The 27394-nt window shown below is 46.0% G+C and overlaps 3 protein-coding genes across 3 annotated transcripts; 2 read left to right on the top strand and 1 right to left on the bottom strand.

Moving 5' to 3' along the window:
* Positions 1–14688: 14688 nt before the first annotated feature.
* On the top strand, positions 14689–16981 carry PtA15_1A335 (uncharacterized protein; the record flags this gene model as incomplete). The annotated part of the gene is made up of 4 exons (XM_053165352.1): positions 14689–15002; positions 15074–15990; positions 16054–16161; positions 16242–16981. 4 exons carry the CDS (start codon positions 14689–14691, stop codon positions 16979–16981), a joined length of 2079 nt encoding a protein of 692 aa, XP_053016552.1.
* Positions 16982–18264: 1283 nt separating this feature from the next.
* PtA15_1A334 (uncharacterized protein) lies at positions 18265–19932 on the bottom strand (the record flags this gene model as incomplete). The annotated part of the gene is made up of 9 exons (XM_053165351.1): positions 18265–18291; positions 18369–18634; positions 18707–18868; positions 18953–19088; positions 19148–19291; positions 19380–19496; positions 19589–19618; positions 19723–19832; positions 19902–19932. The coding sequence occupies 9 exons, from the start codon at positions 19930–19932 to the stop codon at positions 18265–18267; spliced, it is 1023 nt and encodes a 340-aa protein (XP_053016551.1).
* Positions 19933–21646: 1714 nt separating this feature from the next.
* PtA15_1A333 (uncharacterized protein) lies at positions 21647–22354 on the top strand (the record flags this gene model as incomplete). The annotated part of the gene is made up of 2 exons (XM_053165350.1): positions 21647–21937; positions 22196–22354. The coding sequence occupies 2 exons, from the start codon at positions 21647–21649 to the stop codon at positions 22352–22354; spliced, it is 450 nt and encodes a 149-aa protein (XP_053016550.1).
* Between the last annotated feature and the right edge of the window lie 5040 nt (positions 22355–27394).

The raw sequence follows: 27394 nt of genomic DNA, 5'->3' as shown, positions 1-27394 counted from the left end.
TAAGGTAAGGCCCTGTTTGGAGCCAATATAATCTGGGTGATATATTATTATTTTTTTGCCTGACATCCTATGTGACATCTGATCAGGTCTGCCAAAACTTGATCAGATCTCACAAATTTCCAGATCATATCACACAACTATATGGGCTCCAAATGGGGCCTAAATGATTGAGACAAGGAAAAAAGATACAGACTTACTTCGCGCACTGCAAAAAAACTCTTTGCGCACTGTGGGGGCCGTTGTCTCGACGTCCTGCCCCCAGTGCGCGCTTTTGCCACGGCTCTTTGCGCACTGTGAATTCCCCCGAAAAAACGGCTGACATTTCTTGAGATATTAGTTGAGGGATCGATAGAATGACCTTTTATAACCCCCCCAAAAAATAATCAAGTCAGTTGGGGGTCTCCTTGAGCCTAGAGAAAATTGAGAAGAAAAATTCAGATTTTAATGCGGCAGGGACCTGTAGAACCGCTTCCTGTGCCCCAGTAGCCACAAAAGCTTCACAGTATAATGGTGCATGTGCAAATTCATGGCCTGATAATTTTCATAATTCTCCCGAGCTTTTCTGTACATCAAATAGGTATTGGTGTAATTTAAGCATGTTGGGGCAGTGATCCACTCCCTGGTCTCCTGAGTAATGACCAAGAATTTTTTTAGCTTGATTAAAGCTGTGGAAGCTCTTCTTCACTGTCAGGAATCAAACCCACCCCCTTAAAGAGGTAGATCATTGAAAATTGAAGTGTCATTTGGGGAAAAATTGTTTTGATTCAAAGGAGTGTGTATTTCTAAGGAGTGTGTATTTCTTATGGAGGTTTTAAAAGCAACGCAGAAAAGAAACTAGTTTAAGGAGTGGTGAAGCATTGTTTATTTTCTTTATTCTAACTCAAAAACAACTGGAGAAACATTGGGATCATGAGGAAATCTTCTGTCCCATTCATCACAATTTAACTGTATAACATTTTCCCATTCCTTTGCGTCCTCGCTTCTCCATTTAAACCAGTGTGAACTTATTTTTGGAGCAGGATAAATGCTTCCCTCAAAGCGGAAAGCATTAAAATGATAATGACCTTCAAGATATACAATGAATATTGGTGGATTGGTTGTTGGGCCGTGCAACAAAGGAAGGAACGTCGAGATGATAAGGTTTGAAATGTGAATAACGGGTCATTGGAATGCATCGGCCAGAAGATCGCCATGTCAAGGGAAGTTCATCCAATATTGCTTTGATCGCGTAGGAGAGAAAAAGTAATTGAGGTTCAACCTTAATCGGTCAAAAGGGGTCAAATCCGAGATTGTTGAGATGTACTTTTCCTCCTTGTAAACAGAATTTTTGTCCATCGGCTTCAACATCTCCCTGCGAATGTCAGGCCATGATTCGTCCTCTAGACCCATGCTTACAGCTGCTGATCTGAAGCCACAATGACCGTCGCCGTCCACATCAATTAACATTGAGATAGTAGACCTCAATCTCACCGCAACCAAAGTATAAAAAGGGTGGGCCTACCAAAAGAATGTAGATTAAGCAAATGGTAGTTAGTCTGCATCAATCTACAAAGGTATTTGTATTAGAGCAGTCATAGCTTACCTGATTAAACTTTACCCATCTTGATACTGCCTCAGAATCATCATCCAGCTCTTGGTCTGTTTTTTCTTCATTGTTTTTTGCACCATCATCCTCCTGTTTCTTGGTTCTGGAAGTGTCCAGAATGTTTTCTTCTTGATCTGTGTTTTTGGCTGGTTTCCATTCTTTCTCATTGAGGGTTTCATTCCCATTGGGGATTTCATTGTCTTTCAAAGCTAAAGCCAACCTGGTTTTTTGATTGGATCGTTGAACAACCCTTCTCAATCTCTGTTGTATATACATTGGAAGTCCACCATTTGAATAAGTAAAGGATTCAATCAAGAATTAAGATGAGGCTTACAGTTACTAGCTCTAACGGATTGGCTGGAAGCTCCTTGTCCTCAGAATTGCTTGACAATGCAGAGCTCTCACTCTCAGAGATAGACTTTTTGAGTTGTTTTGATTTGTTCTGCTTGAAATCAAGAAGGCCACAAAAGTTAGCCTTAAAAAAAATAAGACATTGACAACAGTGTAACTGACCTTTGATCCAACAGGTCGCCCTCAGGGACGCTTTTGTCCAGTTTCAACATTTTTGGGATTGCCAGTGGGAGGTTTGGTCTTTAATGGTCGACCTGGTTTCTTTTTGGGCACTTGGTACTCCCATGCCGAGGGATTGCGTTTAGTCAATTTTTGTGATTCTTCTTTGGGCTTGTTCACCGCCCCTTTTAGACAACCTTTGTGTGGTTGTTTGATAGGGTTTTCAAGAGGTTTCAGGACATGTGATTGGTCAAGTAACTGAGTGAACTCCTTGATGCAGTCGGGCTTTTTGTGCGTGGGCAGATTCTGAAAGCGCTTGTAGATCTCCTGCAGGAATATCTTTTCATACTCTTTGTTGCTGGGTAATTGATCAGTCTGAGTTTGCTGCAAGATATCAATCTCCTGTAAAAAGAAACATGGGGAACAGTTGAAGCAGGAAATCAAGATATCAAGTCAACGGAGAGACAAACATACAGATTTTTCTGGAAGATGCCACTGCTTGTGAATAGATTCACTATCCACATAAAGACCATCCGCTTCAAGCTTTTGGATTTTGTGGGCACAGGGGATTACCATTTAAGTTTTGTGAGAACAGTTCTTGCATTCGCAAGACTTATTGGAAGCTAGCAAGCATTGCATTGTTATAATTGCATGATGAGAGATGTTTCCGCCTAGGCGACTAAGTACTTTGGGTAGGTTGTTGTTGTGGACTTGCTTCTGAGTGGTGCATTTGATCATGAGCTTGTGTAGCTGATGTTTGACTGCATCATGCATATTGGTGATAGTCGTGTGCATCAAGGAGTTTCTTCCCTTAAGGAATTGCTTGACGGAGGCATGCAGACTCTCAATTCGGGAAGTTGTGACATTGTTGAAATGAAGTACATCACTGATCTGATACTTGACAAATTGGTTGGTCAGATTGAACCAATTTTTTTTTGAGATACGCCATGATCTCAGGTGTACAGGTAGACTCCAACTTGACCAAGTTCTTCTCGTAAATGCTGGCTGATCTAGAAAACAAGAGACAGTTCCACACCAATCAGAATTTCACATAAGCTTCCTCGCCGAGGATTGGACAACAGTGCGTGAACAGGTTTTGGCCAATGTGCCACTGACACAGGAGGTTGCAGGTAGTTGGGAAGACGGTTTGAATCACGGTCATTAGAGCTGCCTCCTTGTTGGTAAGGATCACAGAAGGGACATGCGGTTGAAGTGCCAATTTCAGCTGCTGCAAAGCCCAAGTAAAATCAGGCTCCTGCTCCTTGGCAAGGAAGCAAAACCCAAGAGTAAATGATTGATTACATGAGTTAATACCTCCAATATGTAACAGAGGCATATCATAAAGATTTGTCTTAAAATTCGCGTCGATCTCAATACAGTATGGATGCTTCAAAGCTAGTTCTAGGGATTCTGGAAGCGTGAAAAACAATGCGGACAAGTGATCCAAGCCTGTCCTGACGTTGAAAGTTGATTTTGTTTGGTAAGTGAAAGATTTGGATCTGAGGCAATCAATCACAGCCACCATTGGGGATCTTCCTTTGAGTTCCTTTTTCTTTTCTCGGTAATTGAAGTTGTGGATTGATCTGAACGGCGCCAGAAGTGGAGTCGCACTAGATTTCATCAATGAGTTTTTTTTTTTGATTGTCATAACTCCCGCAGCTCGGAACTTTCTGGCTTCTTCAATCTGCTCAGCGGTGAGTCTTTGGTGGATGATGTGGGCTGTAGGATGGTCTGAGCGCGCGTGATTGTGGGCTGAGTTTTTGATCTCCAAGTCCCACTTGTTGGTATCTAGGTTTTGTGTTAGATTCAAGCGGAATGGGCACATGGCCTTGCGAGTTAGCCCAACATTTGTTTTGGGCTTCAGAGCGGTCAAGTTGTCTTTCTTTTCTTGTTTTTTGTCCCAGGGAGCATCTAGAGTTTTCTTTTTGTCTAGAGGAGCATCTGGGGTTTTCTTTTCGTCTAGAGGATCTGTTTTCTTTTTGTCAAGAGTATCCAGCTGAGAATCCAAGTTGTTGTCATCTAGAGTGTCCTTTGCCTGGTTTCGATGAGGCCAATAATAGCTAGACTTATTGCATTGGTAAACAACTCAAGTTGAACCTTTGAATGGGTATGATCTAGCCATGGCAATGGCATAGCCATTATTGAGGGCCCAAGTCTGGATACTGTTGTAGCACTCCTTCCTTGACGCGTAGCTCTGTTCCGGGGGCGCTGGAATCGTTTTATTGAGTTCAGAGTTGGCGTTTTTTGTGATTTCATCTTCGAGTAGAGGATCTTCGTCAGTTTTTGGCGCCGGAATCATATTACTGAGTTCAGAGTCAGCGTTTGATGCAGTTTTGTCTTCCAATGGAGGATCTTTGTCAGTTTTTGGAGGTTTTTCACCATTTTTTGTGTCTGGTAAGGCAGTAGCGGCGAGTCAAGGATCCAGTATTGTTTGTCGGCCAATTGGGAACTGACAAGTAGATGAGTTGTTGCCATGTTTTGTGTCTGTTGAGGCAGCAGTATCAGCGAGTCCAGGATCCATTATTGATTGTCGGCAGAGTGAGAGCATCCACCACCGTCTCTGTAAACCCGCTCGGTAAGGCATATTTACCGAGTATGTAAGCAATTTTCTACCCCCGTGCCCTCTTTAGGGCTCTTTAGCTAAATATTTGTTCGGTAAATCTTTAAGGCTCGCTAGATTTACCAACGGCTACAGAGCCTCTGTAAGACCATTCTAGCGAGCCTGCCAACTGCCCTCGCCAAACCACAAGTACCCCCAGCACATGTACACAGCAGATAAATACATATGTACATGTCAGTAGCTCTCCACCCCTCAACCGGTCATCATATTGATTGACCGGTCATCAATCAACCGGTCATCAATGGGATGACCGGTCATTGCTCAACCAGCCAGTCATCAGATAGGATGACCGGACATCAAATTCAATAGACCGGACATTGATATGATGTCCGATCATTGATCAGATGACCCGTCATCTATAGGATGACTGGTCATGGATAGACTGGTCATCAGATAGCACAACCAGTTATCGGGATGACTCGTCCTTGCAAGGATGACCAGTCATACGGTCCATCGATAGGATGAACTGTCCATTAACAGGATGACCGGTCCATCAACAGGATGACCAGTCCATCGATAAAATGCCTGGTCGTCAATAGCATGGGCTGTCATCAATAATACGGCCGGACCATCAACGGTATGGCCGGTGCATCAATACAATGACCGGTCATTCGATAAGATGACCAGACATTCAATTGTATGACCGGTCCATCAATGGGATGTCCGGTCATTGATGGTAGGACCGGACATTGATGGTATGAACGGACATTGATGGTGTGTATGACCGGGGTTTCACACATGTACCGTATGTTGAGCTGGTCATTCTCTTGTGCTGTGCTACTTAACCAAGGGTATTTAAATAAGTACTTACATAGACATGAGGGTGCTGTTGGTGTCTTTAGCTAAATTTGTGTTACCTATTGAGCCGATAACGGCTGGCAAGGGTGGGTTTTTTCTTTAGCTAAGCAACCGAGCCTCGCGGGACTCGCTGGCTAGCTAAAGATTTACCTAGACGGCGGTGGATGCTCTGAGAAGTGACAAGTATGGTGTACCAGTATCTTGGCATCTGAGTGTGAGACCCCCGGGGTTCAATCCCCTTCCCGGCTGCCTGCTCTTTAATCCCCCTAAGGGGACCCGAGTATATTTTCTTTTTCATTAATTTTTCATAATTTTCTTAGGTGGGAAAGAGAGCCCCCAGTACCTCAAGAAAATTTCAGAGAGGTGATAGGTAGTGCCTATGACAATATATGGAGCAATAACCACAGGAAAGCTAGCTCTTCTTGTGCAGTGCGCAAAGAGCCGTCGCAGCGGCGCGCACAGGGGCCTGGATGTCAAGACGACGACTCCCACAGTGCGCGAAGAGTTTCCGGCAGTGCGTGAAGTAAGTCCAAAAAGATAATGCAAAAAATGCTTGATTTTTGATCTGTGCTTTGTGTGGTTTGACATATGGTTGGATGTTGAATATTTGTTATGCTTAAACTTACTGGGATTCCATGATTTTTGTTTTGTATTAAAGTCTGGCTTCCTCTTGAAAATATGATTTGGATACATATGTGGTACATGGCAAGGATGTTTCTCAGAAAAATATCCTGCTGTCAATCCTACACATACTGAATTAACAGATTATTAATCACCATTTTCTGATTTCTGTAATGTTGAAAGGCTCATCATCATTACAGCCATGTTAGAAAAGCTTGCCGGCTCATGTGGCTGAAACAATTTCAGCATTTCAGCCACAGGCCTGTACAGGCAGACAAAGCCCGTGTCAAGTTTTGTCTTTGAGGAGGGGTGAGAGAGGGTAGTTGAAAGAGGAGCTTGGGACTGATTTTTCTCACTGAAGTTTGAAGGAGAAAAATTTATTGAAAGGCTCAGACTCAATTATTTTTATTTCATGTCTGAGGAGCGGACTTTAACCAAACAACTAGAGAACCCCCCAGCAAGATCCAAAAGGGGGGCCTAACAACAATAACAGGGGACAGGACAGGTGACAGGAACAGGGGACATGGTTAAGCTACAGAATACGGATACGTGATACAATACGTTTATACTACTACGGAATACGGTTATGGTATGATATACTACTACGTGTATGGTTAGTGAGTGTAAAAACAGAACTCTGACAACCCGTTCGGGCAGCCAGTTTTGCTTGACATGGGTGCCGGGCCGGGCAAGGGGAGAGGGAGGCAGGGGCGGCAAAGGGCCGAATTGAAGTAAAATTGCTCCAGGAATCCAATGGTGGGGCCGTCAAGGCCCCAAAGTGGAAAACAAAGAAACTAGGTTTTTTCTTCCAATGGCATTCCTGACATACAATAGCCATACAGGCTTTGAGGCTGAAATCAGCAGCCCAAAAGCAAGCTTTTCTAACATGGCTGTATACTGCGGTGGTCAAGCAATTAAAATCTAGCATTTTGAAAAGCTTTGAAGTTGATGGTGATGGGCACTGCAGATTCAGATCTGAAGAGGTAAGCATGGGCCTAGATGAAGGCTCTTGGAAAGATGTTTGTTGTGCAATGCTTAAGTAAATTGATACTCAGCCGGTGGCCCGGTCTACAAGGACAAACAATACATTTCCTGAATATCTGATTCAATTTCATTCAAACAACGGTGGGTAGTTACGGTACGGTTATTGGTAACGTACCAATATCGTAATGGTTTCTCTCTCGTTACCGTTACCGTTAACCGTAACAGAAGTGCGTTACAATATCACACACCCAGGATGTTTGAAATTTGACATCCGTTACAATATCTGCCCGCACGGAGGGGCAGATATCGGACTGAATATGATCCAGAGGGGGCCATTTGCCCCTCTTTATCTTGTTAACCGGTGGTTAACGCGTTACGCTACTAGTAACGCGAGTAACTCACCAAAAAAATCAGGCCCATTACAATACGGGCCCGGGGTTACAACTGGTCGTTACTATTAGCGCTAACGGTGGAGCGCAGTAACGGCAAGTGTTACGCTACGCAGATAACGGCGGTTATCGTAGCGTATGGTAACTACCCACCGCTGATTCAAACGGTTACATTTGAATCTCAACTACTTCTTCACACCAGCTGAATCAACACACTTTTGGATGAAATTCCCTTGACATGGTGATCCTCTTGCAGATGTGTATCAATGACCAGTGATTTGCATTTTGAACTTAATTGTTGCAAATTCCCTCCCTTTTTCACATGGACCGACCAACAATCCACCAATATTTATTGTCTATCTTGAAGGGAAGTATCACTACAATTCTTTTCAGTTTGGAAGAAGCATTTATCCTGCTCCAAAAATACATCCCCACTGTTTTAAATGGAGAAGGGAGGCCACCAAAGAATGGGAGGCAATAATCCAATTAAACCAGATGAATGGGACCACCAATTTCCTAACAATCCATCTGGCTTACCAGTTGTTATAGATTTGGAGGAGTCTACATCAACAAATGCTTGATTTTCTTTTCTACACTCTTCAAAGAAAACACACATGTTTTATTTCCGCTCCTGTTCCATCTAAGAAAACTGGTTCATTTTATCCTTGACTTCCCAATGAATTAAAATGAGCTCTGGCCAAGTAAAATACAAAATATTCTGAATAAGATGTGTTAAAAAGCTTTAGATTATAATACACAGCTACAATCAAGCCAATGTTCATCTTTGGGAAGGAAACAGAATCTCAAGAAGGAAACAGAACCATGAGAAGGAAACAGAACCTATTACTGTCTTTGAATTCTTGAAACTACAGTCAACACAATTTTCTTGCACAGGGCTGTGGGGAAAATCTGAAAACTGATGGAGGTTTTTTTAACATGTTAAATGATGCTGCTAAAATTATAGAGCTACTGTACACTGCAAGATGCATTTTGGACATCTCCAGGATTAAAATATTTTTTTTGGTAATTTCTTACAGCCTCAAGGCAAGCCAAAAACGCTCCTAAAATTTTTGTATAAGGTAATGAAGACCCTATCTACCAATTCTTCAAAGAAAAATTGGTGCTTTGTTTTTTGGTTTCAAGAGGAATTTGCAGTGCGCAATGTGTTTGACAGGGTGATGCAATGTTGTGGACCAGTTAACCACAGTGCACAAAGCAAGTCCATTTCTTTAAGAGTTGGAAAATGTTCCAAACCTGACTGAATCAGCAAAAAAGTGGGTGTTTGAATGAATATCCTGGAAATCTCTAATAATTATGCCATGTATACTCAAACAGAGCTGCATTAAATCATGGCTTTTTTCATACGGGTTTACTTCGCGCACGGAGGGAAACTCGTTGCGCACGGGAATTTCCGTTGACTCAACGTCACGTGACGTCGGGCCCCCCTCCGTGCGCGCCACCAGCTCCCCTCAAAAAACTATCCGCACACGGGGGTGCCGTGCGGTGACAGGTGGCCGGGGTGAAGCACTCCGGCCACCCGGAGGAAACAATCCCCTCGATGACCGGCACAGACCGGTCATCGAGAGACTACACTCTCGATGACCGGAATAGACCGGTCATCGGGAGGTACATCCCTCTCGATGACCGGAATAGCCCGGTCATCGGGAGGTACATCCCTCTCGATGCCCAGACCGGTCATCGAGAGGACATATCCCCCTCGATGACCGGTACAGACCGGTCATCGGGAGGCTAAATCCCTCTCGATGCCCAGACCGGTCATCGAGAGGACATATCCCCCTCGATGACCGGAATAGACCGGTCATCGGGAGGCCAAAATCCTCTCGATGACCGGAATAGACCGGTCATCGGGAGGCTACATTCCTCTCGATGACCGGCATAGACCGGTCATCGGGAGGCTACATCCCTCTCGATGACCGGCATAGACCGGTCATCGGGAGGCTACATCCCTCCCGATGACCGGAGTAGACCGGTCATCGGGAGGCTACATCCCTCCCGATGACCGGAGTAGACCGGTCACCGAGAGGATACATCTCTCTCGATGACCGGCATTCCGGCCATCGAGAGAACACACCTCTCTCAATGACCGGCATTCCGGTCATCGAGAGAACACATCCCTCTCGATGACAGGCATAGACCTGTCATCGAGAGGGATGTGTCCCCTCGATGACCGGTACAGACCGGTCATCGAGGGGGATGTGTCCTCTCGATGACCGGTACAGACCGGTCATCGAGGGGGATGTGTCCTCTCGATGACCGGTCTATTCCGGTCATCCATCGGGAGGGATGTAACCTCCCGATGACCGGTCTATTCCGGTCATCGAGAGGGATGTAGCCTCTCGATGACCGGAATGCCGGTCATTGAGAGAGGTGTGTTCTCTCGATGGCCGGAATGCCGGTCATCGAGAGAGATGTATCCTCTCGGTGACCGGTCTACTCCGGTCATCGGGAGGGATGTAACCTCCTGATGATCGGTCTATTCCGGTCATCGAGAGGGATGTAGCCTCTCGATGACCGGTCTATGCCGGTCATCGAGAGGGATGTAGCCTCCCGATGACCGGTCTATGCCGGTCATCGAGAGGAATGTAGCCTCCCGATGACCGGTCTATTCCGGTCATCGAGAGGATTTTGGCCTCCCGATGACCGGTCTATTCCGGTCATCGAGGGGGATATGTCCTCTCGATGACCGGTCTGGGCATCGAGAGGGATTTAGCCTCCCGATGACCGGTCTGTACCGGTCATCGAGGGGGATATGTCCTCTCGATGACCGGTCTGTACCGGTCATCGAGGGGGATATGTCCTCTCGATGACCGGTCTGGGCATCGAGAGGGATGTACCTCCCGATGACCGGGCTATTCCGGTCATCGAGAGGGATGTACCTCCCGATGACCGGTCTATTCCGGTCATCGAGAGTGTAGTCTCTCGATGACCGGTCTGTGCCGGTCATCGAGGGGATTGTTTCCTCCGGGTGGCCGGAGTGCTTCACCCCGGCCACCTGTCACCGCACGGCACCCCCGTGTGCGGATAGTTTTTTGAGGGGAGCTGGTGGCGCGCACGGAGGGGGGCCCGACGTCACGTGACGTTGAGTCAACGGAAATTCCCGTGCGCAACGAGTTTCCCTCCGTGCGCGAAGTAAACCCGTTTTCATATCTGAAACCTTTGAAATTTACCCAAGTTACTGCGGGACAAGCAGCCCCATGTACTTGTTGTTACATCTTTTATACCATGTCAAACATTTTCCACTGTTTTTGGAAAGTTTAATTCAGAGGATTGCAACACATCAATGGAGCTACAAGAATCAGACTATGCAAGCAGAAGACAGTTGCAGAGTTACTGTCTGATCTGGTCCCAATGCCATGTGTGATGCCCATGTCGGATACTGTGTTTTGCCAGTCAGCATCTCCATAAAACATTCTGAATTGAAAATAGACAGAGATTCAATCTGTATATTTGTGATAAGGGTTTTTGATCATAAGACTAGATTGTCTTAGTGGCTTAGGGGGTTTCAGGTGATTGTACACCAATAAATATTTGTCTGATTGACTGGTCCAGCAGACTAAGGAGCAAACTTTGTTTACTTTGATACACCACCATATGGGTTTTACACATATATGCAAGACATGGTGTGATTAAGTTCATGTAGTGTGTACAGTAAAATCAACAGTCAAAACAGTTTGCCCAATCTCATAAAGTGTTTAGTTTTGGTGGGCAGGCCTGTTTTGGATGCAAAATGCCACAATGAAACTTGATCAGAAGTGCCACCCCACCAGCCTTGCTCAAATTTGAAAATCATATGCCTTTGGAGAAAGGAGGTTCATGTTGCACCAAAATGCTTGCCAATTTGAACCAAGTTTGTTTACTTATGCACAATTTTAGCAATCAGTCAATGACTTCCCATTGCACTTAGCAAGCTCTAGATGCCCCTCTGAACCCTAAATTAAGGTACCTACCAAAGCTACAAACAGTGTGATTGAAAATTAAGAGCTTCGGTGTGTAAATTGAGATGTGGGAGGCTCCCAGACTCAAAAGAAAGTCATCCAGTGGAGGACTGGAGGACTTCCCGTCAATCTGGGAACTCAGATTTTTCCAGATTTTGCGGGGAAATCTGGGCTCAATCGTCCCAAATCCTAGATCTGCCTAGATTTCCCTGCAAAATCTAGGAAAATCTGGGTTTCCAGATTGGCGGGAAGTCCTCCACTTCCCGTCGCAATCTGGGAGCAATCTGAGAGCCTCCCAGAGTCTCAAAGCCTAAATTTCCCTGTGAAATTTGGCTCAGATCTGGGTCTGGAAGGGGTTCCCAGATTGAGGGGAAGTCCTCCAGTCTGCACATGGGAGCTTGCTTAGAGCTGCCCACTAAACCTAAACACATTCTGAGAACAAGCAAGTGTCAAGTTTACATAACAAGGTTTGACTAACATGAACCCTCCTATTTGCACAGTTGTTGAGTGTTACATAGATCCTTGCACAGTAAAAAGTATGCATTTATGCACCTGTCCTTACATTCAGCATGGGATAACACATTCGGATCTAGAACCGACATGTGTGACTTCACACTCCTCCGTCTCCGGCGCTTCAACAGGGCTTATTCATCTGCTGCGGGCTTTACGCAATTGAGAAACTCGGAAAGAGCTGGCTCAGCTCGTGGGAAGCTCAACATGACGTATTATGTTTGCAGTTTCCACTGGATTTCAAATGAATTCACCCTTCCCGGCCGCCGTGCCTGTCTCGAATCGGGCAGAGCAAAGGCTCAAAGCTACGCAACTGCGAGATCATCACTTTCAAACATCTGGCCTGTCGAGGAGAGGTTTGTCCAACCTCAAAGAGCTTGGAAACCAGACTGTCGCTGAAATCATGCTCGACTGCTGAGGCCGCGGTCCGTTTTTTTTTTTCTTTCGAAACGAAGCGAGACGTCCTTCTCGTTGAGTAACTGCAGCGCGAAAGCCCGGGTTGCTCAACCATGTCGGAATGAAGCTTCATCCCGGATTTGTTTCCTCGTTCACCTTTCTCTCAGACTTGCAATGCACGAGAGGCGGCCCATAGATTGAGGTCACTCGCAGAGTTTGTGAGGCGTAAACGTTACTGGTGTGATAGGATCGAAGTCCGGGGCATGGTTTACGTTTTGGGGTGTTCACAATTTCATTAGAAAGAATGTTCTTGTTTCACTTTTGCGAATGAAGACAAAAGATATTTCATAAATATTTGATAAAGCTAGGTAGACTACATAGGCTCAACTTCATAGCCCAGGTGGCCCAGCTCAGCTCTTCTCCGGCCAAGCTCCTTTCTACCTCGCTATGGTACATATTTACATAGTATGCTTCGGCGTGAGCCAACCGATCAATTTGAAATAAATAACCCTTGTTCAAATGCAAATATCTCCGCTTTTCAGAGTCTCCCCGTAGCTTTCCTGAGAGTTCATTCTTTCTAGACCAATTTGACCTGAAGATCGCTAGTTGTGGGAGACTTGCCTGTCTAGTCATGAAGCCATTACTCTGTTTCCAATGAGTGTCCCAGGATGCAGCGACGCACGCAGTCTCGTAAAAAAGTCCTGGAGGCGGCGTGTCAAAGAAATATATTCCTGTCTTCGTTTCGGACACCCTGGCACCATTCATGTATTATAAGCCGTCAACACTCATCCCACTACCTGCTCCGGTCAATTAATCCCCCAGCTCCGAGTGGTTCAAGTTCCTTCAACAATCAAACTTCATTTGCGCGCTTGTCACTATTCCTTCCAGTTCCACAGATCCGATTCGTCGACCACGTCGGGTAAGTCCCTCTCCTTCATGAAACTTTCACCCTCCGAAGAAAGCCCAACGATATGACAGAGTTGTCTGGTGGGCGATGCGCACCGTGTATCCTAAGAATCATAAATCTTTGATCATAAATCTGGATTGGTGGGCAAATCTATATCAGATTAGATTTCTCCTTCCTCCACGGACCACATGCGCTGGATATAACAGATGCCTATATTTGTGTGTCGCTCTGTCTGGATACAACAAAGTTGCTATCATCTATCCCTGCGCTGGTTGACACAAGTCAACTCCGCTCACCGTCATCAGCTCATGGCTATGGAATTAAGGCCCCACATCCGCTTGCCTCGGGCTGGACGTGTGTTCCGCTTCTGTGTCAGCTGTCCAACAGCAACCTACCAATCATATTTTTCCCTCCGTCTGCACATCTTGCCTTCCCCCTGACAGTCTCCTTCCTGCTCTGGACCAAGATTCATGTCATCAATCCACCACGTTTCCCTGAGCTTGCCTACGCGTCTGTCGAATCCTGTGACTATGCGGCATGTCCTGCAGCAAATGAAGTAAATATCAGATGATTACAGATCTGCTCCTCCGTTACCACACAGGCTTCCAATTCCTATGATCCATGCACGCCAATAGACGCAAGAAAAAGGCATCCACGTCAGTCGATCCATTCGAGGCTTGCCTGAGCTATGTATTCCTTTGCCGATGTCATTTCGCGCTACTCCCGGCGACTATCTTGTACAAAATTCCAGAGTCATTTCCATCCCGAAATCTGAATTCTGCGCTCGTTGTTCGATATCTATCAGAGCTCATCAATTCATCCGTCTTCTATCTTCTTCGTCACTCGTCATCGGAATACCCTTCCTGCTGCCTTCAAACCAACAATTCTTCGATTATCTTGCGCCACCTGCTGCTGCCTGACCTTCATCTGGCATGCTGATCAAGTCGTCACCCCACACCAATGTGCATTTCTATGTGCACTAACACACATCCCTTTCGATTCTGAGCGAAGCCGTCACCCCAACATTTACTTGCCAATGATGGACCCGGAGAATCAAGTTGTATATCTTGTCCGTGGAGATCCTGATCATCTTGCTTCTTCTCCGCCGCTTTGCTTGCGCAAGTATTTGTCCTGTACTAAATGCAGTACATTCATCATCTTTCTTCTTTGACTGTCAACAATTTAAACTGCTAGAGGCACATCGACAGCAGTCAAACCCATCATCCATCAATTCAAAGCTTACCGCCAATCATCGTCCGCTGTCTCCTGATTTTTCTAATTCTTTTGTGTTACTTCTTTCCTTAGTTACAATTAAGCCGACGCACGCGCGCCCCCTTATCAAATCTATCAACAGAAAGTAGGTTTCAACAAAACTTCAAGTGGTTACAATATTCTTTGACGTCCCAACAAACATGTTGGCCTCTCCACTCCCGTCAACAGACGTCAAATCGGATCAAAGCTTCTCAGAGGCCGCTCTGATTGAACCACAGCACCTGATCGCTGCGCCCCCTCGCCGGACGTCATACAACTTATATTACCACAATACCAACGAGCCCTACGTCTACCCCGAATTCAATTGGCAGAGTCATTCAACTATTCAGTTCCCGACCATGGGCGATCAACCCCGTTCTGAGAGCGACACTATTGAAAGCCAGTTGCGTAACAGCCCACTGGCATCAGCGCTGGAGCCTTACCATGGGCCTGCGCCAGCCTCTACCCCATCGTCGTTAGTTGGCCCCAATCATCATTCTTCCTTGACAAACCACGCTGATATCAAACTGTGACACATGCTTCCAGAAGGAGTGACACTTTCAATTCAGATGCCGGGCATGCCAATCTGGAGATGTGCATTGCCCCACAAGCTGCGCAAAATGATAGCAAAGCGGAAGAACCTTTGCAGGTTTCCAATAAGCGTCCCCGATCCCCTTCCCTTTCACAGTTGGACAATCGATGCTTCGAGAGGTATCATCATCCACATGGACCTTCTCCAAACTTGTCGCCACCCAGTGCCCCTCAGGCGCCGACCCCACTCAAGAAAGAAAGTGAGGATTTGAGTAGCCTGCCCCCCATTGTGACGCGGGAGGAAATAGAGCGGGGCACGGTTGGCAACACCAACAAACTAGCCCTGCATGTCCCCGCTGCCCATCTGGAGCATCACAATCACGATTCGGTCGCGGTTGACGCGTTGGAAAACTCGTCTGTTCGGAGATCGCCCGAGGCGAACTCAGATTCACCATCCCAGCAGGTTCATTTCTCCAGTCACTCCAATGGCTATCTCTCTGCTCTCCCCTCTCCGGTGCTCCCTCACTGCAACATTCTTACTGGAGACCGAGAGTCATATCCCGGTTCTCCCATCGTGGCACTCACGGCACCCAATTCAGCGACATTCCCACCCGAGCCAAACTCCTCCTTCAGTCCTCTCAACGCTCAGCTTCAATCAATTGCGAATAATCCTCAACATGCGGTTCCAAATTCAACAAACGACTATCGTGCTGCCGACCCGCCGTTTTCTCAGACAGCCCCACCTCGCTTACTTGGGCCGTCTTACCCCAGCAATGGGGGACCTCAGGAAGTTGACTCATCCGCTGCAACAGTAGCTGGCGTGCCCGGAACCCGCGCGACAGTCTCTCCCACTCCACAGCCGACGCAAGCATCATCTTGGAGCTCCGTGGAAACCCAAGCCCCTCGTCGCAGAGGCAAATTGCCATCAGCTGGTTGGTCCCTTCACACGTCCTAAGACACATCTCCAATTCTGAACGCTTTCTCTCCCACAACAGTGACAGCTATCTTGAAGGGTTGGCTGATGGCGCACACCACTCATCCCTACCCGACCGAGGAAGAGAAGAAGTCCCTTTGCCAGGAGACCAACTTGACAATGAACCAGGGTGAGAGCGACATCTATCTATGCCTGATCTCATAGTAATATCCTTCAATTCCTAACCAATTGTCTCCTTCGATCTCGAAGTAAGTAATTGGTTCATCAACGCGCGTCGAAGGATTTTAGTCCCGCCCTCAGCCGCGAACTCCGTTCACGAGGTCAGACAACCCATTCGACGACAGGCGCAGTCGCAGCTAGCGCGGGCCGCGGGTCATGCTGGGGCTATTCCACCTTGCCTCACCATTCGTCACCTTGGTCCCCCATCGCTTCGCACTAGTCCTTCACCTACTATGTCGATGTTTTCTCCTGTGTCTGCTACTTCTCCCAACCTCTCAAACGGTGGGATAGCCTTCGATTTCCATTATCCGATGACCCACCAGCCCGGTCAAGATAACCAATACCAGGGCGAAGGGCTTTCTTCATGTCGTTCGAACAGTACCTTGACTCCTTGCACCAGCCAATGGCCCAACTCAACCCACCTCCTGCGACAAGCTCCAAACTCGCCGTTGTATCCTTCTCATGGGACCCACAGCCATGTATCGTATTATCCATCCTCTCAACCTTTCCAGGGCTACCCTTCGAGTCACTCTTCCACTTCTACACCACTACCGTCACCACACTTTTCTTCATCTTTCCAGAATGGTTCAGTCCATCATCCTAACCCTCAAGCACCCCTCCATTCACCGCGACCAAATCCAGACTCCCACCCCTCCACACCGACTCTGTCTCACTCCAGTAATGAGCATCATTCTACACCAGCTTACATGTCTCTAGCCCCATGCAATCCGTCCATCAGCTATCCAACAAACCAAGATACTGACAAATGATCACTTCCCAATCTAATTGTCTGGCCGCAACGCATGACCCTCGACGATCCTGAAATGATTTCCAGTCCAGATTAGAATGTGTTCTTCCCTTTTGCACATGTATTTCAACTTCACTTTGTTCATCTTCTTGAGTATCATATGTTGTTTCTATCATCCGTTTCTTCATAGTAATCATCAGCATCGCAATCCTTTTATGTATAATGCGGTAGAAGACCTTATATTATCCTGAATTTTATTACATTGACTGAATTCCAACGCCAGATTTTTGAATTGTCGAACCAGCCTACAATTTATGCCGCAGCAAACCCTCGGTGTTACCCAGATGTAAATGGGCTCACAGTTGACCGATTCTACAAGTGAGAAGGGACCCTATAAGAGGAGAGTGGTTGAGGGTGGCTCAAGGGAAATTTGTTGCCTGACATGCATCGCATCTGCTCCTTCATCGGTTAAATCTGTTCCTCGGAGACTGAAGCTGCCTGGCCGGAGGTCCTTTAATTCAATGTTCCAGTGTCACCAACCTTGCGCATTTAAAAAGGCATAATCAAGTTGAGCGTTGCTTTTTTGAAGGTTTTGAGGGTTTGTTGAATTGGTGCCTGTCTTCGGGATCGATGGCAATTTTCCAAAATGTGCGCAGATTTTCCGATTTCACACAGGTAATCTTGCCCAAGGTGCAAAATTAGATTCATAGGGAGAGATCATAAACGGTGAAGTTTGAACCATCATGGGTGAACGGCACAGGCTCATTTGTTCGGGATGTGTTCCAAACACCCACTCACTTGAAAAGTCTCTGTTGGGCGCGAAATGGGGACTTCAAGTTTGCCTCCTGCCAACTTGGTCGTGACAATTCTGTGTACTCGATTTTAGGCAGAAGATACAGAGTTGTTTCAATACGGCCTGCTCAGACTAGCTCTCACTGGGATCAACCCATCAGACCTCAATCTTGCATTTAAAGAATGAAACAAAACCTCATCGGTGCCCAGTCATATTCATAATCTCGGTGTCTCAAGTCAACGCAGATCGACTCCTCAATCGACCAGAATCACAAGTCATGCACCACTTTTAAAGCTCAAAACCAGATTCGATGTCAGGTTATATGCGTGCAGTGTTATCCCACAAGTCGTGGAAGAATGTCAACCCGGATGATCAATTCCCCCCCTTTCCACCACAAAAGAAGGTTTTCCGGGTCATTCAAACTCTTTCCTTATTTATATCTTCAGAGAAGGCACAAAAAATACTACTGAAAAAACGTGAGAATATTCTACAAGCAAAAAGTTCACCTTGCTTTATGCAAGTCCCGATTGTTTCATTGCCTATGTAACCGGAAGTATCACCTTAGTAAGAGTAGACAAAGCAGGTTACGAATAATTTGTTGGTGAGAATGACGTACCTTAAGCATAAGATCACCCAATTTGGCGGGGGAATCGCTGACGACGGCGCCAGCTTCTTCTAAGGCTTTGACTTTGTCTTCAGCTTTGCCCTTTCCACCACTGATGATTGCTCCGGCATGGCCCATTCGGCGCCCAGGAGGTGCGGTCCGGCCGGCGATGAAACTGACGACAGGTTTGGGGACGGAGCGGGTTTTGTTGAATTGCTTCAAATACTCTGCTGCCTCCTCTTCCATCGATCCTCCAATCTCTCCGATAAGCACGATCCCTGTGACCATGCGCAAGACACCTTTGAGCTGGACAGACTTGGCAAACAGTCTACTTGAGTGGTTACCCTCACCTTTGGTTGCGTCATCTTCCATGAACGCCTTGAGAACGTCGATATGCTGAGTTCCAGGGAAAGGATCACCACCAATTCCCACACACAATGTTTGTCCCAGTCCGACCTTGGTTGTTTGGTCTACTGCTTCGTATGTTAGTGTTCCAGAGCGAGATACGACACCTGGAAAATCAAGGTCGAGCAGTAGATGAGTCTTAGAATTTAGTCCAGTTCGAGCTCAAAAGTTTAATTTTCAGGGGCGCTAACCAATGCATCCGGGGGAGAAGATATTCGAGGGCATGATTCCGATCTTGCATCCACCACCAACATCAGGTGAGATAATCCCAGGACAGTTGGGACCAACCAAGCGTGATTTGCTTTGGCTCTTGAGAACTTGAGCAATCTGATTACAAGTGAACTCAGCGAGGCTTTTTGTAAGAAATAAAAGTGGGAACATCATACTTTGACTTCGTCCTGTTGAGGGATCCCTTCGGTGATACAAACGATCAAGCCAATCTCATTTTCTACAGCCTCGATCACGGCATCTGCTGCAAATGGCGGAGGAACGTAGATTACTGTAGCGTCGGGTCTAGTTTCCTTTACGGCCTAGTTGACAATCATCGAAAAAGATATTTTTTTTTTAAAAAAAACGGAACTCGGTGGCTGTCTCCACGGACAGGCAGCATCTACTTACCTGCGTAACACTGCCAAAAACGGGAAGTCCGAGGTGTTGTTGGCCAGCTTTCTTGGGGGACACGCCACCGACAAATTTGGTCCCGTAAGCCAGACCTTCCTTACAATGAAACGTAGCCTGGAAAGATGATCAAGACCACATTTTTTGGTCAGCCAACTCATTCTCATCTACCGGATCGGGGAAGATGGGCACCGGATTAAATATCTGACAGTTTTTCCAGTAAACCCTTGGCATATAACCTGAATATTACATCATCACCCAAAAAATAAATAGCAACGATGGTCAATTTGAAAGAAACAGGCAATCAGATGGGGTATTTTGTTTGGAGTCAAAGATGACAGACCTTGGTATCCTTATGAATTCTCAAGTTGGGGATCGATAAATCGTACGGACTTTGCAATTGGGTCGATGTTAGAAATGTGCGTGATTGACCAACGTGTGTGAAGTTGATGGCTATGAAGGAAGTTTATCAGATAATTTGAACAAGCAAAACCTATTATTACACCGGAATGCACAACATACCCTTAGAGAGGACACGCGGATGACGGAGCATGGTGGCTGGTAGGCAACTAAAGCTGTTCGGATAGACTTTCTTGGGATCTGATGTCGCCGGGGTGAATGGTGGTGAGGAGTAGGCGAGCAAGTGAGTCTCACTGGCAGAGGCGCGGAGTCGGGCCGGGGACTCGGAAGAAGCAGGACCCGCGGATTCGGACTCCCACACTCAACTTCGCCTCCTCCACTCACACCACCACCCCACCAACCACCACGCACGGCCATCCAGCTACGAACACTGGAGCAACCACTCAATCAGCATCCTCGCTCAACGCTTCCCTCATCTCCCCACCAGCATCCTCCAGTCGGCCTGGAACGAGCATGCTGATCGAGTGGTATCGAGGGTCTTGAATCCAAACTATCCATTGTTGCACTCATCAGTCAACCCCCGCTCCATCTACTCACTCATCGATTGTCTGCTATGTAAATAGTCGAGACGGTCAAGGTTCGCCAGATGGCCGAATCGATCTCGGAAGGCACTTTGAAACAATGGCTTAAGAAAGCGGGTGACTTCTCAAAGTGGATGAGGAGGCTCTAACAGCCACGATCGAGACAGACAAGATCGATGTGAGTCTGAATGCGCAAGCTATTAAACTGATAGATGGTTTTTTATCTTTTTCTAACGAATCCATGATAATAAATTGGGTTCTGCTCCAGATTTGATCCAAAGGAATATATGCTGGATGCTTTGTTATCAAGCATCCAGCATATATTCCTTCGGATCAAATCGGGAGCAGAACCCAATTTATTATCATGGATTCATTAGAAAAAGAAAGAAAAAACCATATATTAGTTTAATAGCTTGTGCATTCAGACTCACATTGATCTTATCCGTCTCTCTTCTCTTGCTATTGACTTCGTGACTCACTGGATCCTGCTTAATGCATCCGATGTTCTTTCTGCAAATCTCATTCCTATTCCTTTTATTTGTGAAAAAAGGAGAGATTTATAGAGCCTCCAAAAAATTTCTCTCATCTTTTAGTTGATATCTAAATTCTACATATAACTTTTATTTACTTTCATAAATTAAGTTGGGCAAGATTGTGGAGACAATGGCAAACAAGGAGGACATGGTGACCGTCGGCCAGGATGTGTTCAAGCTCGAGCCAGTAGAAAGACTGTCTATAGAGCAGGAAGCCCCAAAAGTTAGCACTGCTCCCCCTGCCTCTGCCTCAGCGGTGGATTTTGCATGTTTCTTATCTTTGGCGCCAGCGGTCATTTTCAAATGACTGCTGCCGCCAAAGGTGAGATGAGAAACACGCAAAAGCCACCGCCGAGGCTACCCCAGACCAAATTTCCAAGCCCGCCAAATCAGAGGAGGATCATCATCAAGCCTCCCAGAAATCTTCACACAACCGTAATCGGACGTCGAGGTCAAAAATAAGGAGCGTCAGCCTTGCAGGGCCGAGCCCCAGGGCCAAGTCACCAAATCAAAACTGCCTCAAGGTAGAACCAATTTTGATTGGAAATCTTTCCGCAAAACTCAGGCCAACAGACCGGCCCTATTTGATTGCACCAAGCGCCAAGTAAGGTCCCCCCTCCTATCTTTCTTCTTTCTCTACCACACAATATTGAAAATGTTCTTGATGTTGGTGAAGATGAACCAAATGAGGAGTTGGATTTCAGAGACTACGTTCAACAAGATTGACATGTCGGAGATGCGCAAGTTGTAAAAGAATGGGATGTTGAAAGAGCACGGAGTGAAACTAGGGTCCATGTCCGTGTTTGCGAAGGCAGCCTGTCTAGCCTTGAAGGAGATCCTGGGTGCAAATGCTTCAATTGAGGGGCCCGGGACGGGCAACCAGGTGGTCTATTGGGACTACTTTGACCTCTCCGTGGCCGTCGCCACGCCCAAAGGACTTGTCACCCTTGTCGTCCGCAACACCAAGAATCTTGGGCTCGTCGACATCAAACAGGAGATCCCCCGGCTGGGTGCCAAAGCTAAGGACAACAAGCTCTTGCTTGAGGATACGGCTGGCGGCACATTCACAATCTCCAACGGCGGGGTCTTCAGATCCCTCTATGGCACCTTACATTCAAACCTGTCTAAGGGCATACCCTTTTAACTGCATAATCTGCCTAACAGCATAGAAAAAGACTTCCCCAGATTCTTGATTGCCCAGCAAAATCACCATCTCTAAGGGCATAACCTGCCTAAACTCATACCAAAAGTCTTCTCCTAAAGGGTATGCCCTTAGACAGGTTTGACTGTACATCCCCCGCTCTCCTCTCCCTCTCAATGACCACACTGACTCCTCTGCTAGTTTTCTTCAGCCTATCATCAACTTCCCCCTCAATCTGCCGTTCTTGGAATGCACCCAATCAAAGACACCCCGGTTTTCAGAAACGGACACATTGCCATCCGTCGTGCTCAGCTGCCCTCTCCGCCCTCCGCCTTGCCCTTGCCCTTGCCCCCCAGGTGAGCCCCTACACCCCCAACCCCCCAAATCCCTTCATATATACAGTCAAACCCTTGAAACCGCATACCCCTCCGTGGAAAGGATTTGGTATGCAGTTTGGGAGTTTATGTGGTACAAAATGTTTTCTCTATAGCCACATAAGTATGTGGTTAGAAATACCTCCAGAACTGCATAAATATTATGTGGTTTCAGGGGTATTTCCTAATATGTAACTCTTTAAAAACAGATGTACAACCACACTGCAAGGAATTGTCAACTGCTTGGCAGAAACAATAGTTTCTCATATTACTACTACATAGTTGTTGCATGTCCCAATTCATCGCGGCAGCAAACAAGATGAGTGTCCAAAGGGAATTAAGACGGCCAGTAGGAGCAAAAGTCTTGGAAAAATTGACACCATAGGTCTGAGAGAAACCTTGGGCGCACAGGCAAGCTTTGAATTCAATCAAGCAAGATCCGTCCTTCTTCTTTCTGAAGACCCAGGTGGTTCCAACAAGTTTTACACCGGGAGTGATTTTAACAACCGACCAGACTTTGAGATGTTCCATGGCGTCCAGTTCTTTCTTGATTGTGGCAACCCAATGTTGGGATTCTTGACAATTGATGGCTTGATGAAAATGCTTCGGAATGTCAATGTTGGCATCCATAATGAAGGCACGTGGTCGACAAGGATGATTGATGATATTTTCAGCAGTGATGTCACCTCAAATGATATTGGAGTTGGAAGGCGAAGAGGAATCATGCATAGCCGATGAGGGTGGAGAAATTTCAGGTTTATCATCATTGGATGATTTGTCAGAGGAGTCGCTGTTTGTGTCCAAATCGTGACTTTCAGGACAGTCATGGAATTCATTGTCTTCATCTTGAATTGTGTCAAAGTCAAGAGGAGAGGCAATTTGGTCAGGGGAGGTGCCGGAACTGGAAGCAGATTTATCATCAGATGAGGAGAGCGATGGAAAAATTGATTCTTTAAATATAGCGTGCCTGGTGTGAATGAGTTTTCCATTGCTAACTCTAACAACTCTGTAGACAGTTGCCTCATTCTCAAATCCAACAAGAATACCAATTTCACCGGTATTGGCCAATTTCCAGGATTGTTGATGTTTGGGAACAGAAATTGTGACTTGGCAACCAAAGGGTTTTACACGATGAATTGGAGCATCTGAGTTGGACCAAATTTTGTAAGGGGATTTATTTGAGTGTGACGGTGTGACTAGACGTTTTCAGAGGAAGACGGCTGAGTTGACACCCTCACCCCAATAGGTCTTTGGGAGATTGCTGGTGGAAAGGAGACATTGCGCTTTATCAAGAATTGTCCTATTAGCTCTTTCAGCGAATCCATTCAGCTTGGGGATGTATGGAGGAGCAAAGAGATGAGTGATTCCCTTGCCCGCAGTGAATTCCTTGAATGCCTGATTAACAAATTCCCCACCATTTTCCAACACAATCTCTTTGAATCTGCGTTCTTGAATATTTTTGACAGATGCAATAAGCATTTTCAAGGCTTTGAGTGCTTTGGATTTCATCTTGAGGAATCAAACAAATTTGAAAGATGAGAATTGGTCAACAACAGTGAGAAAATATTTGTAACCGGAAAGAGTGGAGGGAGTGATGGGTCCAACTAAGTCAATGTGTAGTCAATGGAGAGGGAATTTGGCAGGAGAAAAGTGATTGGAAAAAGGAAGATGTGTCATCTTGGAGCATAAACATACTTGACAAGAGTTGATTGAGTCGGACAATGACAGTCACATGAATTTAAGGACCTGATTGCTTGGGTGTCCTAATCAGAAGTGCCATATGTTTGAGGAGGTTGAGGATTGGGCCATCAAAGCAACTGGAATGGAGTAATCGGAGTGGAGAAGTCCGTTGATGATGTTGCCGGTGTGGTAGACGGAAAAGTGGAAAAATAAAAAGTTTTTTCTATGCCACATAATTACTCATATTAGACCTCAAGATACCATCAAATGGACCCCAGAAATGGATTCTACGGCTAATTTCACCCCTAGTCACCACTGGAAGTACCCCTGGACCCCCTCTAGTGTGGAAGTTACCCCTCATGGACACCTATCACACGGCCAGCCCCAGTAACCCAGCTGTCACCGGCCTCAACCCAAGGTTCACAGTAGTACACTTATACACATCACAGGATACAAACATACATCTCCCTGTCAGGCTACACTCATTACATATTAACTACATACACTCCTTTATATACATAGTATGACATCATTTACACTGTTTCTGCAGCCTCAGACTTTGTGTATACACTAATCCCCCCTGTATGACAGCTCATGCAGTCTACTGTCACCTCATGCATGCGTTAGAAGGTTCTTTTGTATATTCTGACACCATCCATGCACCCCTGAGGGGTTATGACATCATTTGTATCCACTCCCACCATCTAAAATCCCTCACCCTGTTGTCTAGATTAGCTGAAACCCTAACCCACAAGCCCCTTTGGGGCTCCACTTTTGTCTATAAAAGGAGCTCTCTCCACCCCCAGTGGTCTGCTCCCCAGTTTCTCACCCAGAACTCACAAGTCACCCAACACTCATCCACACTCAAATCCTAAAACCCTTATAACAATAAAAAAACCCTTATAACAATAAATCAGCCCTTTTAACAACAATTCAACCCTTATAACAAAGTAATTAAAACACTTACACGTTGCCGGTCAAACAGATTTCATCTGGAACAGACCAGACCTATCACTTAATAAAACTTGCCAAGCTGAGCTTGGTGGGTCTTGTTGACTGATAACAGAAGGGCAGAGCTTGCAACTCCATCATACCCTTCACCATTCAGCAAAAGGGTTTCATTACCACTTTTGAGTCTTACACCTGTGAACAGGACAAGATTTCCATTGGAAATGGAGAAAGTGTTGTTTTTTTCTCTGAATGACAAGTGTGCCAGGGAAGAGAAGTCCAAGAGATATCAACTGCTGGGAGATTGATGGAACATACAGACATTCAGACAACTCAAGTAGCTTTCCGTTTGTGAAGATTTTCGCCAAACCGTGTCCTTCAGAAAGCAAGGAATCATTCAGGTTGCCAGTAGTGATGGGGAATTTCTCTTGGGTCAGATTTGTAAACAGAGATATATTGCTAAGCATGTGGTGAGTTGCAGCGGTGTCCATAACAAGAGTGTTTGCAGAGAGTTTGCCGGACAATGCAACAAAGGCGGAGGCTTGGGCCAAGGAAGCGCTTGCATTCTTTGGTTTCTGATTCTGAGTTTTAAGATGTGGGTACTTGTGAAAAAATCTACTCTCAGGATGAGAGGTGGAAATAGGATTGTGTTCATCTCCAGCGCATAGGCAAACAATATTTTGCGGAAATTTGGTGGGAGCTGAAGTAACAAGGGCTGAGGCTGATTGTTTTCCGGAATCTTGATGTAAGGCTTTTGAAAGCAAGTGAGTTTGGAAAATTCAAAGGGAATCCAGACAGCTGTATGGGGTTGCAAAGGCTTCTTCGGAAAGGGCAATTTTGTTGACAATCATATCTACTTCTTTATTGCCCATGATTTTACCAAGTATTTCATAGGAAAGAACGTCACCAGGCATGCTCTTTTTGACCAATTCAATTTCGCGAAGTTGCTTGCGTATAGTATTGATAAAGAGCTGAAGTTCCCCAGTGTATTTGATAGCTGACCATTTCATGAAGACATGTCCTCTGTTGATCACTGATTGAGATGCGTAGATTTTGCCAATTTTTGACCAGAGAAGAGAAGCACTATCCCGAGTTTTGGAATTGACGACCTCGTTGAAGCATTTTTCTTTGAGTCTAGCAGTGATCAACAAGATGGCGAGATTGTTGTTTTCTTCAAAGACCACCTTAACCTCTTCTGACGCTTCTTTGTTGAGTCCCTTTTTGCAAACGCCAAAGAGTTTTCTTCCTCTTAGATATATCATCATCCGGTCGCTCCAATGCGCATAGTTATTGCCATTGAGCAGTGGGATGCTTAGTTGGTTGATGTTGTCCATTCCATCAGGGTTGGACATGTTGAGCGCTTGCCTTGGAATTCAGTGATTTGTGGAGGGTGGTTCCAAGCACGAGACTGTAAATCTGTTAAGAATCAAACTGAAGGTTTTTTATTAGAGGCAGGCTTTATGCACTCCAAATATTTACTACATGCACTCCAAAAAAGGAGTGAACTTGTGTCTACTCCAATAAATATTGGAGTGAACAAAGGTTCACTCCAAAAGTGGGCTAAATTGGAGTGTTCAGAAGTTCACTCCAATATATATTTGGAATGAACCTTTGTTCACTCCACAAGTGGTCTATGTAAATTGGAGTGCTCAGAAGTTCACTCCAACATTCATTGGAGTGGAAACTTGTGCACTCCAATCTTGAAACTTGGTCTGGTTCAAGATTGGAGTGTACTACTGTACACTCCAATAAATACTGGAGTGCACACCTATTTTAAATATGTGCATGAACTCCAAGCAACTCCTCCAGATCAACAAAGTCGTGCTTTGACCCTTGGAGACTCTGCCTCCCCCCTACCGACAAACTCCCACCACACTCAGGTTCCTCCCCTTCAGACTAGGCCCCAAAGATTCCAGTGAGTCTGTGTCAGCCGCCTACTAGTCCAGACAGCGCAGGCGACGACAACCCTTGGGCCGCCACAAGCGAGGGCGGCCCGCAACCAAGTAAGAGAGGGCCTGGAGCCCTCAAGTGAGCACATTGATGTTGAAGGACTCAGGACTTGGGTATCGACCTCGAGTGAGCGAGTGAACACCGCCTGGGACCTCCTTAGAGATTCCCAGGAGGATAGATGGTCCGGTAGACCGGACCACAAGTCAGCCCAGCACAGATGGGGTATAAGTACTGGGGAACCTTCCTACCAGGAAGGATCCCCCAGATCAGTTACCAAGCCCACCAATATTGTTGTATTCAACCACCAACACCGACTTACAACGATTGGGGCCCATTGATCCACCTTTTCTCTTTTTTCCGACTTATCCCTTGACTTTCCGCGCTTCGTCTCGGTAAGTCAACCTTTTCTTCCTTTTCTCTCTCTCCGTCCTAGAAAGGACTCTCTCTC

This window comes from Puccinia triticina, chromosome 1A, assembly GCF_026914185.1.
Source record: "Puccinia triticina chromosome 1A, complete sequence".
Classification (NCBI taxonomy): Eukaryota; Fungi; Basidiomycota; class Pucciniomycetes; order Pucciniales; family Pucciniaceae; genus Puccinia; species Puccinia triticina.
Note: the sequence above shows the minus strand (reverse complement) of the source record. Positions and strands in the feature narration are given on the sequence as shown.